This window comes from Poecilia reticulata, chromosome 19 (assembly GCF_904066995.2).
Source record: "Poecilia reticulata chromosome 19, P_reticulata-male-v2, whole genome shotgun sequence".
Lineage (NCBI taxonomy): Eukaryota > Metazoa > Chordata > Actinopteri > Cyprinodontiformes > Poeciliidae > Poecilia > Poecilia reticulata.
The window spans coordinates 11,335,853-11,351,892 of record NC_088848.1 but is presented as its reverse complement, the minus strand read 5'-3'; the positions used below and the strand labels follow the sequence as shown (position 1 = coordinate 11,351,892).

General features: G+C 38.0%; 1 protein-coding gene across 2 annotated transcripts; it reads left to right on the top strand.

Annotated features, from left to right (window-relative positions):
• The first annotated feature begins 689 nt into the window (after positions 1-689).
• Positions 690-15,470, top strand: LOC103481829 (transmembrane protein 150A-like). 2 transcript variants are annotated; one of them, XM_081600387.1, is made up of 8 exons: positions 690-1,287; positions 2,715-2,804; positions 3,339-3,386; positions 5,462-5,548; positions 6,812-6,879; positions 9,536-9,663; positions 13,308-13,485; positions 14,115-15,470. In XM_081600387.1, exons 2-8 carry the CDS (start codon positions 2,740-2,742, stop codon positions 14,360-14,362), a joined length of 822 nt encoding a protein of 273 aa, XP_081456513.1. In that variant the 5' UTR covers positions 690-1,287; positions 2,715-2,739; the 3' UTR covers positions 14,363-15,470. The 2 variants fall into 2 exon arrangements, with proteins under 2 accessions (XP_081456513.1, XP_081456512.1); XM_081600386.1 differs by having other exon boundaries at positions 695-1,287; positions 2,684-2,804.
• The last annotated feature ends 570 nt before the right edge of the window (positions 15,471-16,040 follow it).

Below are 16,040 nucleotides of genomic sequence, written 5' to 3'. Positions count from 1 at the left end.
CTGAAAATTGCAAGATAACTAGCCTGTAGGCTTACAGATGGTGACGTTTTTAAAGTTTCTAGTAAGTTGCAAAAAAAAATAAAAAATCCTGGGAAAATAATCTGTAAAATCTGGGAAGGTATGGATTGAATTATATATTGCAAAAAAAAGCATATTTAATGTGAACTTTTCTTATGTAAGTTATTTCTTATACACATTTTGTTCAGTCATTTTAAACATTTTTATTTTGTTTCCACAACTAAACACTTTGACGGTATATGAGGGACTTAGCGCCCTCTTGTGGCTACGCATATTTTTTTTCCCGCCTTTTCTTTTTGATCTCCACTCCGTTGCAGTGTTTCTTGTGTGGCTGTCTTGAGTATTTACATTTCAGCACGTTGAGGAAAAGCAGCGTCAACTCACCCAGATACTCAAGGATCTATGCAAAGCAGCTGTTTTGTAATCTTTTGCTTCATTTTTTATTTTTTTTTTGCCTAATGTCGTTTAGTTTTGTTACATTTATGGAGGGTTTTGAAGTCGTTTCAACTGCCAAACAGATTCATTATTGCTTCACAACATTGAACTGTCAGTTAGAGAGACATTGTATCTAGTATTTGCCTGGTTGTGTTCCATTTTAACTTTTGTCTTTTTACCCTGAAACTGGGTTAAAGCTCAGTTATAGACCCAGCAGTCAGGTTAAATGTACTGTTGGGCCAAAAGCAAAGTCTAAAAGCGAGAAAAGGCCAAGAAACCTGCATTTGTGCTTCTCTAGAAAGCATTTTGGTCTAATGAGGACCATTTTAACCTGGCTTAATGCGAACCAAAACAAAACAGACACACGCTTCAGATTCCCACTTTGAAATCTATGTCCAGGTATTACAAAGAGGACAAAGTGTGCTGAATCTTTAGAGCTACTGGATCCTGGAGTCTATTTGCTCCACTTCAAAGAGAAAAAGAGGATAAAATCGACCACTTTCCTTACACAAATAAAATGAAAATGAGAGTCAATGTGTCCAGCGATAGCATTCCATTTACTCTGGGGAGAGAGCGGAGTTGGGAGGAGTTAGAAGGTACCACGGCTCTGCTGCTCTCCTCCTCGGATCACAACACATCGGGGAGAGAGTCAGAAAGAAGTGATGAAAGAAGACGAGAGAGACCAGCTGTTGCCTCCTTCCCGATCTCAATAAGGCATCAAACCTGCGGCAGTTTTACATCTGGACAATGAAACTGGCAGGACCAAGGTTTTCTGGCAGTGAGGAAGAACTGAAATGAGACACAGAGACTGAAGCCTTGAATAAAGAAAACAAGGTAAGAGTTGTGTACTGAAGCTGTGTGTGTAGGAAAACCTGGAAAGCATCTGAGCTTTGCTAATGAAAGACATTAATGCATTCAGATTGGACTGGTTAGATTATACATTTTGGGTTAGTTGAGGTGGGGGGAGAGAGAGAATGGTGCAAGTCCCAATATATTTGGATATGAATGAGTCAGACTTTCTTGTAATCTCAATCAATAATTCTCATAATGTTTCTCATTATTCTTGACCGCTTTTTCACTAAAGTTTACTGAAAACGTCCCATTCCTTCCCTTAGTTTGCAGCGAGTCCTTAAAATATTCCAGGAAATTCCAATTATTACATTATGACAACTTATAGCAGTGAGCTAAAGTTACTTTAGAACTTATTTCTGGTGGTGACGGTTTCAGTTAAAAAGGTGAGGTTTTCAGTCTACTGTTCATCATGCAAATGAGCTTACGTGATTTGCCTTGTTTTTGTGCAAAGATATGCAACTTCATCAGAGCTAAGAGTCATTTAACGTCATTATCGCCACTAACGACTGGTAACTATCACATTGTATTCAAAGTCTCATGATCAGTCAGTGGAGGGTCACAGCTCACTGCTGGCATGCTGCACTGATCTTTTTCTGTCTTATCTTCTCTTGCTTGATAGTTGCATTCTTCCGCATTCCTAAATGATTAATCCATCATCCATTTAATCTGTAAAGTAGCATAAACAGTTTAAAAATTCTGTTTGTTTGACTGAGAAAAACTCCCAAGAGTTTACAATGAGTAGAGGAAAAAAAACGCTGAACATTTTTTGGTATACTTAAAGTATAGAAAGTTTATGATACGATAAAATATTATTTATTCCGTTCTTATAAAAATTTGAAGAACAAAGGTGTGTAAGCTGAAATAATGTTCGGTAGTCCTGGCAAAGATGTGTTTATTATCCTTACATCTTTCTAAAAATATTTTTTTTTATTGCAAATGTCAGAATTTATATTTTGAGTAAACAAAAAATTAAAAAGGTACAGAAATATAAGGTTTGTCATGGTTGCAGCTGTACCATGTAAATCTGGTTTGTGTGTAAATGTGTGATCATATATCATTTATGTATTTTATAAAATTTAAAGGACCTAGCACAGCGCCTTGTGGTACCCCACTGCTAATCAGAGTCAACATTTCTCATCTATATGAATCATTTCTATTGAATCTTTCAATATTAAAGGAATCAAGACAGGAATAATATCTTTGATAGACATATTAGGATTTGACATTGGATTTTCTTTGGTTTTTAATATGATTTAAGATGATTTTATGATTTGAGGTCATACTTAAAGCAGATCTTAGCACTTTAGAATCATAAGTGCATTCTGGTTGTGTGATTAAGAAAGATGAAACTTGGGATGAAATGTTTTTCTCCTGAAAGTCACGGCGGTGGGCCCTGATTGGTCCTGCAGGAGTGAGTACCTGCCGGTGGTCGACATGTCTGTGTGGATGATCCTTCCTGTCAGCCTACCAGTCTTCACCATTACAGGAATATGGGTCGTGTGAGTATATTCAGACTTATTTAGAGGCATGTTTCTTTTTCTGAGAAAAGTTAAAAAAAAAATAAAAAAAACTGCAGCATATTTGTCACAATCTAAATTTCTACTTTAAGCAATGCAGAAGTTTGTAACAAAGCAAGGCTGGGACAAAAAAGTTATGTTAGCAAAGCAAAAGTGGGGAAACAGAATTTTGTCAGAGGATAGTTTTGTTAGTATTTACATACTAACTTTAAAAAAAGTTAGTATGTGTACTTTAAAAAAAAAAATGTTACCAGAACTAATTTCTTCTCTCCTGTCACAGTGCAGGGTAAAAGATAGCCACCAATGTTTGACTAAATCCAATGAGAGAAGGCGCCTCAGGGTGTTTTGTCTTACTTAAAGTTTGTAGAGCTGAATCTGCCATTAAGTCACATTTTGTGCAAAGACGGAGAATAAAGCAGAATTACACAAACAAAGCAATAAAAAGTTTAATCTTTTTGTTCTCCTGTTTCATTTTTTTTTATTATTATTATTAATATTATCCTTGTTCTTTTACAGATATGCAATGGCCCTCTACAACCAGCATGTCTGCCCTGTGCACAACTGGTAAAACACATAAACATGTACACTAATAATAATAATAATAACTGTTATTTAATTGCTGGATATGTGAAACATTAAAGGTGGAAAGTGTCCACTGAACATTGCCAAATCAAGCTGTCTGTCACCTCTTGGTAGAAGAAACATATAGGCTAGTTTATCTCTTGGGTTTGGTTCTACTCGGAGTTTATTTAAAATTGCTCTCATTTTATCTGCACACAGATAAGCAAACCCCTTTTCAATGACCATGTTTCAAATGCTACGGTGAAGCTGCTTTGCTTTAAAACCTCATCTGTTCATGTAAAAAGAAACGTATGTAGGATGGCATGCAGTCTGGGTCTGAGCTTTCAAAACACAGAAAATGAGTTGTGAAATCTAGACATTTCACCCAAGACATGTTTATTTCCTGAGCTGGTGTGTGTCTACTCGACACACACCAGCTCGTTCCTCTCTCCAGGGTTAGATATAATTCGAAAGAAGGAGAAATTAAGAAAAAAATGCTTTTGAAAGTCACATGATGATGGGAGAGATGGAGGTTTTCAGATTACATCAAATTATATATATTTGGTTAGTTTTCTACTGTCATTTGAGCAAAATGAGAGACGTGACGCGACAAGTGCTCAAGACCGTCTTTTAACCATTAACGGTGTGTTCAAACATTTCTTTCGTTTACTTATTTGGCATCAGAAAATGTTTTCTAATGAACCATTAAGGTGAAAATATAACTGGAGATTGAAATGGTTTTCTTCAACTTGGAACTGTTTTAAAATACATTTTAGATGCGTTTCATCTTAGGAGAGATGTTTTATGAATGTATGCAAACACTTGTTGGCACCCCTAGTATATGTAAAAAGCCTAAAATAGTCTTTAACAAAATCGCCAGTGGCACAACTATTGGTACACCCAACAAATAGTCACACAAATACATTAAAAAAACACATTTTTAACGTACACTTTACTTTTAAAGTTATCCGGAGTTAAACCCCAAATAATTTAACTTTAAAGTAATCTTTTAATTTGATCAACATGTGACTTCTGACTGGAAGTAATATTTGGTTGTAATTTAGCAAGTAATGTTTCATTTGGGTTTGGAGTGACTGGCTTGAATCTGATAGAGAATCTGTGGAGGGAGTTAAAGATTAACGTGATGGAAACCCCCCAAAAGCGTGGAGCTCATTTCCAAAGACAAACAATCAATGTACCAACAAAACCAAAACATACAAAAAAAGAAACACCTCTGGAAAGGTGCAGAAAGCTAGCCAGCAAACAGTAGAGTAGTTCTATTTCTGCTTTCCCAATGAAGATTTTTACATTGATCATAAAGAATGGTTTAATCTTTCAACACATTATTTTTTATTAATGTTGTTTTTTCTCTTCAAAACGAATACATCACCAATAATCTAATAGAGCACAGTATTAGTACCCTGTGCTGTACAAAGTAATGATTGTCGCGATACCATGGCGACAGATGTGTCACCAGTGATTTTCTTGAAAAAACCCCCAAATCAAAACAACTTATTTGTTGACAGGGTAGTTTATCCACATTGATTAAATGTTCTCAGCTTAAAGATTATTCTTATTGTTACGTTTACCACAGTCCTCCTATCAGGCACATAATGACACTCTCGTTGAAAGCCAATTAAAATACAATTCTAACTGTAACACAATGAAAGCTTGTATTACCTTTGATTGTATCAGATTAGAGTGACCCATCACATCATTAGAGTGATGGGTTTCCATCACGCTAATCTGCATCTTGATAAAGCCGTCCACCTACAGAAGCCCAGCTGATTGAACTGAGTAGCTGAGGTAGCAGCAAGTGTGTTTTAACATTTGTCTCATGTTGCTCACCAAGTGGGATATAAAAAGGAATTGCCCCAAGCGCCCATCTGTGCGGCACTTCAGTAACTAAACTGGTGTGTGAGTGGGATTTATCACTAACACCAGGTGAGTCTTCAGGTTGAAATTAGACTACCGCAACAACAAATGATTTCCTTTTAAAGTTTTCAGTATATGTTTTTTTTTTTTTTTTTCAGGGAATCGTATCAGCAAACTGACTACATGGACGTGTGTCTTTGCAGGTTGTATAACGAGTCCTGCGAGGAGCAGCTCCCATCGCAGAGAGGACCCGAACTGTGCTGCACCCTGGACAACATACCCCTCATCAGGTCAGTGGTGTCAGGCTTCTTGCGTGAAAGAGTTCAGCTCCGTTCGATGTGTATTCACACGCAGATGTCATGGTTTTTCTAATCCCTGTTCTGCTATATGCATTTTGAGCATGCACGAGGGGAGCACCGTAGGGACACAAACCGAGAAAGCCCTTTTAAGCTCCGTCAGCATCTTTCAAACAAAAGAAAGCATTCATTGTGAATAATCGTACTTATCATCTGACATGGCTATTGGTTTTTCTGCGGCGTGTGCTTTCCTGTCATTTTAAATCTGCTTTGAATTCCCCAAAAATGAAAATAAATGGGAACGTTCTTCTTCCTTTGTGGAAATGTCCTGCTTGTTTTGGTTTTTTTTTTGCAGGACTGGAGATTAAAACAGTATTAAGTTGGAGTTAGATGTTTATTTGGCAGTCAGATTGTATTATTTTTGTTTGGGGAAAAATATTAAAAAGAGAAAACAAAAGTGCTTGGTGACAAGTTTCAAAGAGTACCAGGAGAGTCACACATGCACAGGGAGAACATGCAGACGTGCCAGTGCGCAGCTCCCCCAGCAAAAATTATGTTTCAGCAAATAAATGTAGATGTTGTGTCATACTAAAAATAAAATTTGAATTATGTTGCCTAGTCATGTTAGCCTTGACGTACAAGATTTAAAATGCTGATAAGTTTGTTTTGTTGACCTTGTGTTAAACATAACCAGCCTGGTCATTTAGGACAGCTATTTTCAAAGTTCCCCCTCATTTCCTGACCTTTCATCATTCAGAGTTCCTACCTTTCAAATGAAGAAATTTCGCTAATGAGGGTAAATTCTGCCTAAGTGTCGATCACGATCTCGGCTGAGATGAGAGGGACCTTTTCACCTCCACAATAAATGGCGCTCATGTTGCCAATTGTAGATCCTTCACCGCTCTTTGAATTTGCCACCGCAGAATGCAAACAACAATTTCCCCCCCCCCCTGCAGAGGAATGAGCAAGGAGTTTATGTTGGACACGTTTCCAGCTTTTTTTTCCTCCAAAAGTAACGATGTGGTTTGTTCATAGTTCACATATTACTGCCGATAAAGATCTCACGGTGTTATTGAAGTGCAGCTAAGCTACCATTTAAGAGCAGAGCAGTACAAAGTTGTACTATAGCACAGCTAAGGGATTCAAGTCATGACTATATATGAATACTGTTCATTATTAATTTGAGTCCAACTGAACTCGGACATTAGCCTAGAGCGCCTTGCTGTCATCTCATGCTTCTGCCTTTTTCTGCTGCAGTAAATGTGGAACTCTGCCACCTGAAAGCTGTTTCTTCAGCCTCATTTGCAGCACAGGAGCCTTCATGGGTAAGTGTCTTAGCAATTAATGTTAGAGAGACACCCACTTTTACATGTGTGCACAGTGATCATACAAATCAAAAAAAAGTTCAAGCTTGTTTTCCCAGCTGCAGTAACTCCAGCCTGCTCCTCTCTCTCCCCCAGAATCTAAAAGCTTGATCCAAATCTCAGTCCATAATCTGAGAGGGGGGGAAAAATTTACTCAGTTCCTTGAAAGGCGCTTTTTTTTAATGCCCCACATGAACCACAAACATTCCCCCTCTGGACAAAAGGGGCAGCTTTTCCGTTCCTCTGTGTGCCAAAACTTCTTTAAACCATCTATTTTGGGTGGTCCTCTCTGAGTTCAGGACCCATTGTGCTCTGTGTATGTTGGTTTTATGGATTTTTTAAGGGAGGCCTACAGGGAAGAGGAAGAGTTGGCTGAGAGGGTACAGGAGCGTTTGGGAAATGCTCCACACATGTTCATGTCTTGTTGTACGAGTTTTGGAGGAACTGATGTTTGTTCCTGGGCCTCATGGAGCACACTTAATGGGGTTCTGACATCAACGAGGCAGACGCGTGGGACAGGGGTTTTCCTAACAGGACCGAGAACAGCTTTTACTGAAATCAACACGTTAGGATTTTGTGTTTTTCTCATCTGATCACATAAAGTGACTTTTAGTCATACGGCCAAAGTGGATCTTAGTTGTCCCCAACCACAGTGGATATCGGTGGTCCCTTACAGTGTGTGTATATATATATATATATATATTTTTTTTTCAACTATGCTATTTTGAGATCGTATATCAAACGTTTGAGCACATGAATGAAATGTTGCCGCAAAATAACTGAATGGCTTGGGTCGGATGTTTTGGATTTCCTTCCAGAAGCCTTTCAAAATAGCTTGCGCAATTACTCCAGATTGAGCTGGTGTAACTGAGTCAGTTTTTCCTCAAACACACCGTTTGAGCTCCGCTCAAAAGGTTAATGGGACTAAGATCAGGGCTTGTTGATGACTACCAACTTTCTTCTCCTTGAGCCACTTTGAAACTCATTTAGCTGTACGCTCTGAGTCATTGTCTGTTCAGAAGGCTAATTTGCGCTCGAGCTTTAACTTCCTGGCTAACGTCTCCAAATTTGCACATAATGTTCTTTCCTCGTCTGTTTTTTTGAAATGCCTCAGAGCCTTCGTGCAGTAAAAGAAAAAAATAACAACTCACAACATGAGGCTGCCACCCTCATGCTTCACTGTTGGTGTTCAAAGGCCTGACAGCTTTATTCTTTTTCCTCCAGTGAAACATTGTCTTTATGGGAAAACATTTTAGTCTCTGTACCACAGAGAAGGTCCTCCAAAAAAAAAAGATTTTGCTCCAAAAGTGCAATTGCCAACAGTAATTTGGCTTTTGCAGCAGTGCCTTCTTCCTCTTTGAGTAGCCTTTCAGCTCATGCTGGAACAGAACTCATTCGTTGTAGGTATTGGTACTTTCTTGTCAGTGTCAGCCGATGTCTTCATAAGGTCTTCTGTTTTTTGTTCTGATGTTGATTCGTACATATATTACCAAAATACAACAAGAAAAATCTCCTTTTTGAATATAATTATGGCTGGTCTTTCCGATGATGGTTGAGATACGTTGGCCACTTTCTCACACCTGGAAATAGCATGTGTAAGGTGTTACAGAAGCCAACAAAGCTAATAATGGTATAATTTTTTTTTTTTCAAACTGGTACAAAGCATAACAATTTTAGTTACGTTCTTTGGACTTTGAAGAAAGTTTGATGTGATAGAATGACACAATGTACAATATGACTGCAATGTGGAAGGAAAGCGATGCATCATTTTAATTTTTTATTCGTCTTTTTTTCTCCAAGAAAGTAAGATTTGAAAAGTGTTACCAGCAATTTTTTCTTAGAATTTTGATAAACGCTTATAATTTACCCACCAGTTGTTAATTGCGTGCTTTCTTGTGTTGCTTCTGCAAATTTGTGTTTGTGAGGGTTTTTTTTTTTTTTTTTTTACTCAAAAATATTAGGACAAATTTGAAGAATGGCAATTTTCAATGCCCTAAAAATCAGAAAGTATGTGCCTTACTGTCCAACTTCCCTTCGAAATGCTCGGAATATCCACAACTTTGAACATGGATTCCATACACAGTGTTCCCTTGATCATCAAAAGCTAACCGCTGCATTCACTGTCGGACTGCCAACAGGAACGTCCAAACAGGCTCTCTGAGCAATTTGTAGCATGATGAGCGCCAGATGTGAACGACGACGCTGCTGCGAGGCTTTGATGGAACTGTTTGATAAACAAACGGCAGGAATCTGCAGCATCACACCGCAGGGGGAAACGGCGAGCTTGCTGCTAATTCTGTCGCAGCTCATATCATGCAAGGCTGAGCAAGCTGGACTTGCTTTGAGCAAAACTTTTTTAAAGCCAACAAGAAAACGCTGCAGAGGCAGGTTAGATAAAAACGTGTGGGGGGGGGAGGAGGAGGGGAGGAACAAAGACAGGAACAAGGCTGGAGCTGACAACAGTGTACTGGAGTTTACAGAGGCTGAATTTCTCCACCATATTTCCCTTAAAAAAAAAAAAAAAAAAAACAGAAAAGAAACGAAAAGAAGGCCAAGTGAGAAGGAAAAAGAAGGTGTGATCATATAATGATGTGTAATTTCTTCTCTTTCTTTTCAGTGATGCTCGTCTCTCTGCTGCGTTACGCTCACGTGATTGAGAAGCACCAGAACTGTGTTCTGAACATGGCCAGCCTTTCCACCGGGTGGATGTGTGCTGCTGGTCTCACCATGGTGGGAAACTTCCAGGTAATCGAACACCTATGAGTTCAGGTTCATCTCTGGATCCTTAGCAGGGAACGTCAGCATAGTTTTGAGGTCTAACATTTTAATCGAAACACCAGTTAAACATTAAATTATGTTCAAATCAAAGGGCACGTGAGAAAAAAATGAAGCTATGATAACATTTTTAAATTCTAAAAGGAAATACATTTTTAAAAAGCTGCAATAATCTGGTTGCATAATTACTGTGCACATCTGTAAACTAGTTGATGATGCACTTTTTCATGCATGTGCAGATGATAGAGAGTCAAAAGCCAAATGTTAAGAGTAGAGAGACCAGGATGGCGGAAAACAAGGCTAACTCAGTGTGACTCAAACAAGAACTGCCAATGTGCTGCAGAGTTTTCTGGGTAGTACTGGTTATGCTCTACATGTGACAACTAAAAATTCTCCATATACTTGGACAAACAAGAAAGGGTTGAATGAAGCTTTTTCTTCCAAAGAGACCAACCAAGATCTGGCTACTATCTCCCAAAACCTTGTGGAGGAGAACTTCTTGTGTTCTGATGAAACCAAACATGAGTTGTTTTTTTCTCAACAATTCCAAAAATGTATGTCTTGAACAAACAACACAACACAGCACCTCACCAAAAGAGCACCATACCCAACCTGAAACATGGTGATGGTGTTATTATGATCTGGGGTTATTAAAGCTAAACTTTTGCCATGGTAGAAAAATGTATGAACAAAAACTGGTCTGTTTTTTTTTTTTTTACCAAAAACCATTAGATTTCTGTTGGAAAGCTTAAGATGCATTTTATTTTTCAGCAACATCCAACATCATGAATACTGAAACTGAATCAAAAATGTTCTACTTTAAGGGAGTGCATAGATGATAGATGTGGAAAAGGCTTCGAAGAGATTCACAACACTCATTTATTTGTCTTAATTAACTTGCTATTTCACCAGGCGTGTGCAGACTTTTTATATACATAATTTAAAGTCTGTGTTGTAAGCAACATAGACTGCTGAAAACATTAATTACACCATTTTATGTCTGAAGATGTGATATGAGATCGCCAGAACCCATTCATGGAAAGTAAAAAGATACAGTAGCAACACCACAGACGTCTGTCTTACTGGAATTTCTACCGTGACGAGGGGCCGTGAGAAAAACAAATGCAACTCTTATAAAAGTTGCATTTATTTTAAGACTTTTTAAAACATCTACAGAGTTACATAATTTCCAGTCAGACTGTAATCGCATTGTGAGTTATTCACACCACTTCCAGCTTTTGTGCTGTTGGTTTGTTTGATATTTACGTTTGATCTTGGCAAGAATTTCAAGTTGTACGTAGCAATATGCTCTTTGATCTCTAACTAGACTTTATATTCATACCAATATAATGTGTAATTTCACGCCTCATTGATTAAGAAATTGAATCGACCATTCCACGCACACGTTCATGACGAAGTAAAACATGATTTATGATTTACTTTGGATTCTGGTGATCAGTTTTTGACACTCAAATGAAAGAATAATAGGAAATCTTGCTCACGTGTCCAGAAGATATGGGTGGCTATGTTGGCAGGAAGTTTAACAGCAAAACAATCACACACTGAACATCTCAAAAGCTGTTATTAAATCCCGCTGGGATTGATAACACTCTCCCATCATGTTCCCATGAAGACTCTGCTGTGTGCAGACTGCTGGGCCCATCTAGCGTTCTCTATTGTCCGTTCTCTGTAGACCTTCCAAAATAAATGTTCTTTCATGTTCTGTTTGTTCAGTCTGAAAACACACCTTGCTGTGGTGGGATCTTAAAAGCGTCGTTTCTGTAAGGAGTGCAAGGAGATTTATTGAGGAGTCATACTTGCCTCTCTTAACTCAGATGTTGCAGTGTTGGTTTTTCTGACCAAAAAAGTGTGACAAAGTGGAGCTCGGGGGTCCATTTGTAGCTCCTGGCTGCCAATCACAATGTGAGGGAGTTTCATATCTCACTGACCAGCACAGGTGGTTGGTAAGGTAGGAGATTTTCTTTACTGACCAATCCAAATCTTGTTTCAATAGTAAAATTTAGTAAGAACAAAACTCTATTTGTAATAGTCACGCTTTTTTTCTTTTTGTACACATATTTGATAGTAATTTTGACCACTTTTATTGAATGACTTTTACTCAAAAGAAAAAATTATTTTTCTTTATAAACTTAAGCTTTGCTAATGCAAACATTCCCAATGAAAATGAGTCAAATTGCAAAGAAGAAGAAAAAAAATCCTATGCCAAGAAAGTAGAAAACAACCCACAATGTATTAGCTTATTGGGGACTTTTCATCTTACAAGGCAACCATATAAAACCCTGAGTGTTTTTTTTTATCTGCAGTCATCTGCCCGTCCAACTGTAAAACACTGACTCCTTTATTTTAATTATCAATTATCATATGATTAATTAATAGGTTTTGTTGTAGTTTAAAAAAAATCTATATTTGAATACTTTTTACTTGTCAAGTTTGGATGAAAACTGAAGACAGTACTGACCTATTAGACCTATTCATCAGTGGGTCTGGAAAAGTCTGAGATCCAAAAGTGTATTCATCAGTTAGTTTGTCATTCATCCATCCAGCCTTGCATCTGTTTTATTTTTATTTACTACATAAACCTCATTTCAATTACTAACACTGTTTTGATATAGAAGTGACAGAATATTTAGACATGGGCACCAAAGTTGAGCTTCTGCTTCAGAGTATTCCTACTCTTTTAAAATGTTGGCTCCTTCAAAATGAATTTTAGTTAACATTTAGAGCTAAAATAGATGCCCTGTTCTTGTGAAAAAAAAATAAAGTAGGCTCATTTTAATTTTGCTGTCAAAATTGTATGCACAATATTAACTTAAAAAGATCGTATTTCTGTGTCCGGACAGCAATTTTGACTTCATTTTGGCCCATACAAAACCTTTGAATGCTACTGTGTTAGAGAGTTTTCTGGTGCAGATTTGATTTTGCTTTTTGTCCTGTAGGTTTAATTATTGAAGCGCTACTTCATTGAGGAGTCAGAATAACCTGTAGATGGATATCAGCTTTATTCCCTACTAATCTATACACATAAATGTATGGCGTAAATCCAAATAAATCCCCCTGATCTCATATAAATTAAATAAATGTTTGCACTTTCAATTGACAGCAAGGTTAGTCTCACATTTGTTTGAATATTTGCAATGAGGTTCTGTTCAGCGTGTTTAGAAAAGCACTCGGTAATCATTCAATATGGATCTTAGGACATGTGAGACGGTTATCTTGATTGGACAAGAAAACAACGCTGATCCATATTTGTGGGTCAGAGGTGAAAACAGAAGAGGGTTGGTGTGTAACATGAAACAGCCAGTTTTTTTTTGTTTTTTCTTTCTAAACATGTTGGGAACAGTTTCTAAAACAATACATTCAACTGGCATGTTAGCAGGAAACATTTAGATTTCTTAGAAGTCACAAGCAAGATTTGCGTCTTTTCCGCTACTGTTGTCTTAGCTGTTAGGTCATCATATGATCAAGTAGCTTATCGAGTGAAGACGATACGTCAGTGATTGAAAGGCTAAGGTTCAGGAAAAGCAAAGGTTTGTCGAAAATAAAGTCTATCCTTTGTCTCTGTTCAGATTACTAATTATTTGTGTTTATTTCAGGTGGATTTTGCCAAAGTCCTTCATTATGTAGGCGCTGGAGTGGCGTTCCCATCCAGCATGCTGTTTGTGAGCTTCCAAACGGCTCTAACCTACAGATTGGCCAAAACCCAGGAGGAGTATTGGATGGGTCACATACGGGCGGGGATGTCTGTGCTTGCACTGATCGCCCTGGTGCTCAGTATCCTTTGTGTGAAGTGTTATTATTTTTCTCTGAAGTTTGGATTTTTCTTGAGCAGTTCGCTGAAGGCCTTTAGGGTTTTGTGAGGTTGCTGACCTCCCTCTCACAAGTTCAGACATAATTTAACATCACCCTCTGCTGGAGAACAGACTGCTTCACATGGCAGTGACAGAGGATCTTAAATTTATTGCACTTGAAAAATATCCAAAGTCTGTCAGCTGGAAACTCCTCCACACTAAAATGCTTATATTTTAGAAGGGAAGGTTTCATTTTTAGACCACGTGTTCTAGATTTGTTTGCTTCTTTGATTTGTTTGCTTCAGTTTAATGTCCTACTAACCTGTCTTAAGTGTACTGAGTGTTTACAATCTATATTTTCAAAAATTGCTGGTAAAATTAAATATGAAGTTACATTACCTGCTAATCAGCAGACTGCAACGGTGACAGTTTTCACTCGGATCACAAAAAAAAGATCTGAAATAAGCTCATTACAGGCTCAGATAGCAATTAATATGACATTTTAAGACTGATAACTGGGTTCAACCAATCAACAAGACTCTTTGTATTTGCTTTGTCCTGCCCGTCAGACCTGGGGTGGTGTGCCGTTTCTCCTTAACCTCCCATCACCAGGTGGAGTTTTTTTCTGCCAGGAGAGCTTCTCCCTGCAGCACACCTCCGCCATCTTCGAGTGGATCTACTGCATGGTCATCATGTTCTTCTACGGGACGTTTGCCTTTGAGTTTGGAGGGGTGTCAGCCGACACACTGATCGTTCTCTCCAAAGGAGGGGGACTTCCCAGCTTCTCCCTCACTGGGCACAAGCCGGAGATTAGTGGCGGGCCTGGCCACCACCAGGCAGAGAACCTGTCGATCCTTTAACGGAACAGCACTGGGGATCACTGTGTGAAACATGGAGGGAGACCCTTATTGCTACGCTCATGTTGCACATTCAGTAGCCTCAGCACCGAAGACACTCGTAGACTTGTAGTCTGCTACGCTGCGTAACATTGCACAATATCACAAGTGCCCTCCTGAAGACAAGAGGCCAGTTACGATCTATACGTGTGGACACAGTTCTCGCTGTTTGTTTTGTTTTTGTCCTTATGTAACGATCACCCTCTGAATCCTCAGCTGGAGCTGCCTTTCATCTGAACAAATATCTTCAAAAAGTGCCTCAGATGTCTCTCAGAGTTGAAATGTTCAGACACGGAGCCTGGGTATTGTTTTCTGTCAGGAAGTTCTGTTACATCACCACCGCTCCGCCTTTCTGTCGGCGCTAAGGTGAGGTTTTCCAAAAGCTTCGGACAATGGGTGGACGTAACTGGGTGCCAAGAATAATTTTCTTTCATCTGAAGTGGGTTTTCCATCCAAATCTTCTGATACGAGTATTTGTCTTTACTCCGAACAGCTCGTGTGATTTGTTTCTCAGATTATAATATGCAAGCCATAATGCAGCACAATGTTGAGGTAGATGCCTCGTTTTTGCATATAAGCTCAGCTCTGTTGTATATTTGATCTCATCAGATATGAGATCATATCTCATATGATCTCATATTGAGAAATTGAGAAATTTCTCAATTGAGAAATTGTATTTCTCAATTGAGAAATACAATTGAGAATTGTATTTCTCAATTGTATTTTGAGAAATACAATTCTGTATTTCTCAAAATACAGAATTGTATTTTGAGAAATACAATTCTGTAGAGAGCATACAGACTAGAAAAAAATAAAGCAAAATGAAAAACGGGCGCTTGATTTTTCAATGTGCGAAATAAAAAGTGACCAGACTGTTGCATGGATGATAAATCAATTTCAGCTTGCCATAGATCAACTAAATAATACAGCAGACACATGAAAGAAGGGGCTCTGGTCAGATGAGAAGAACAGATCTGTGAGCTCCATCTCATTTTTGCATTTGCAAGTTAGATTTCTTCGCTGCAAGGTGTGTCGAATCTTAATTTTACTCAAATAAATTGTTTGGCTATCATTTAAAGTGCTTTGTGTTGAGGAAACCAGCCACTATTAAGAGCCATTGAATGTCATGTAACATGGTTGTGGCAGTATCATGCTGTGGGGATACTTTTCTTCAAAATGAAAGCTGGTCGGAGTTGATGCCTCAGGTGGTACTGGAAGAAAACAACCTGTATGAGGCCACAAAAGACTTGAGATCAAGGTGAAGGGTTATCTTCCGACAGGACAACACAATTTGCAGCTGTAATTTTAGTGAAAGGTGGTGCTACAAAGGCCCTGAATGTTAAGATTTTTATTTGCATATTTCTCTTTTCAAAGACTGCATCTTTTTTTCTACTTCACACTTTTTGTTTCAATATCCCCAAGAAACCTCAACAAAATAAACATGGGCAAAAAAATAAATAAAATAAAATTATATATATATATCTTAGCTTTTCACACATTTACGACAAAACAAAGTATAGGTAAAGATTAAATGAAATCTAAATTATTTTACTCTAATTTCGAAAGCATTGCATTTTTTTGAAGCCCCTCTAGCCATAGATATAATATAATATAATATAATATAATATAATATAATATATTA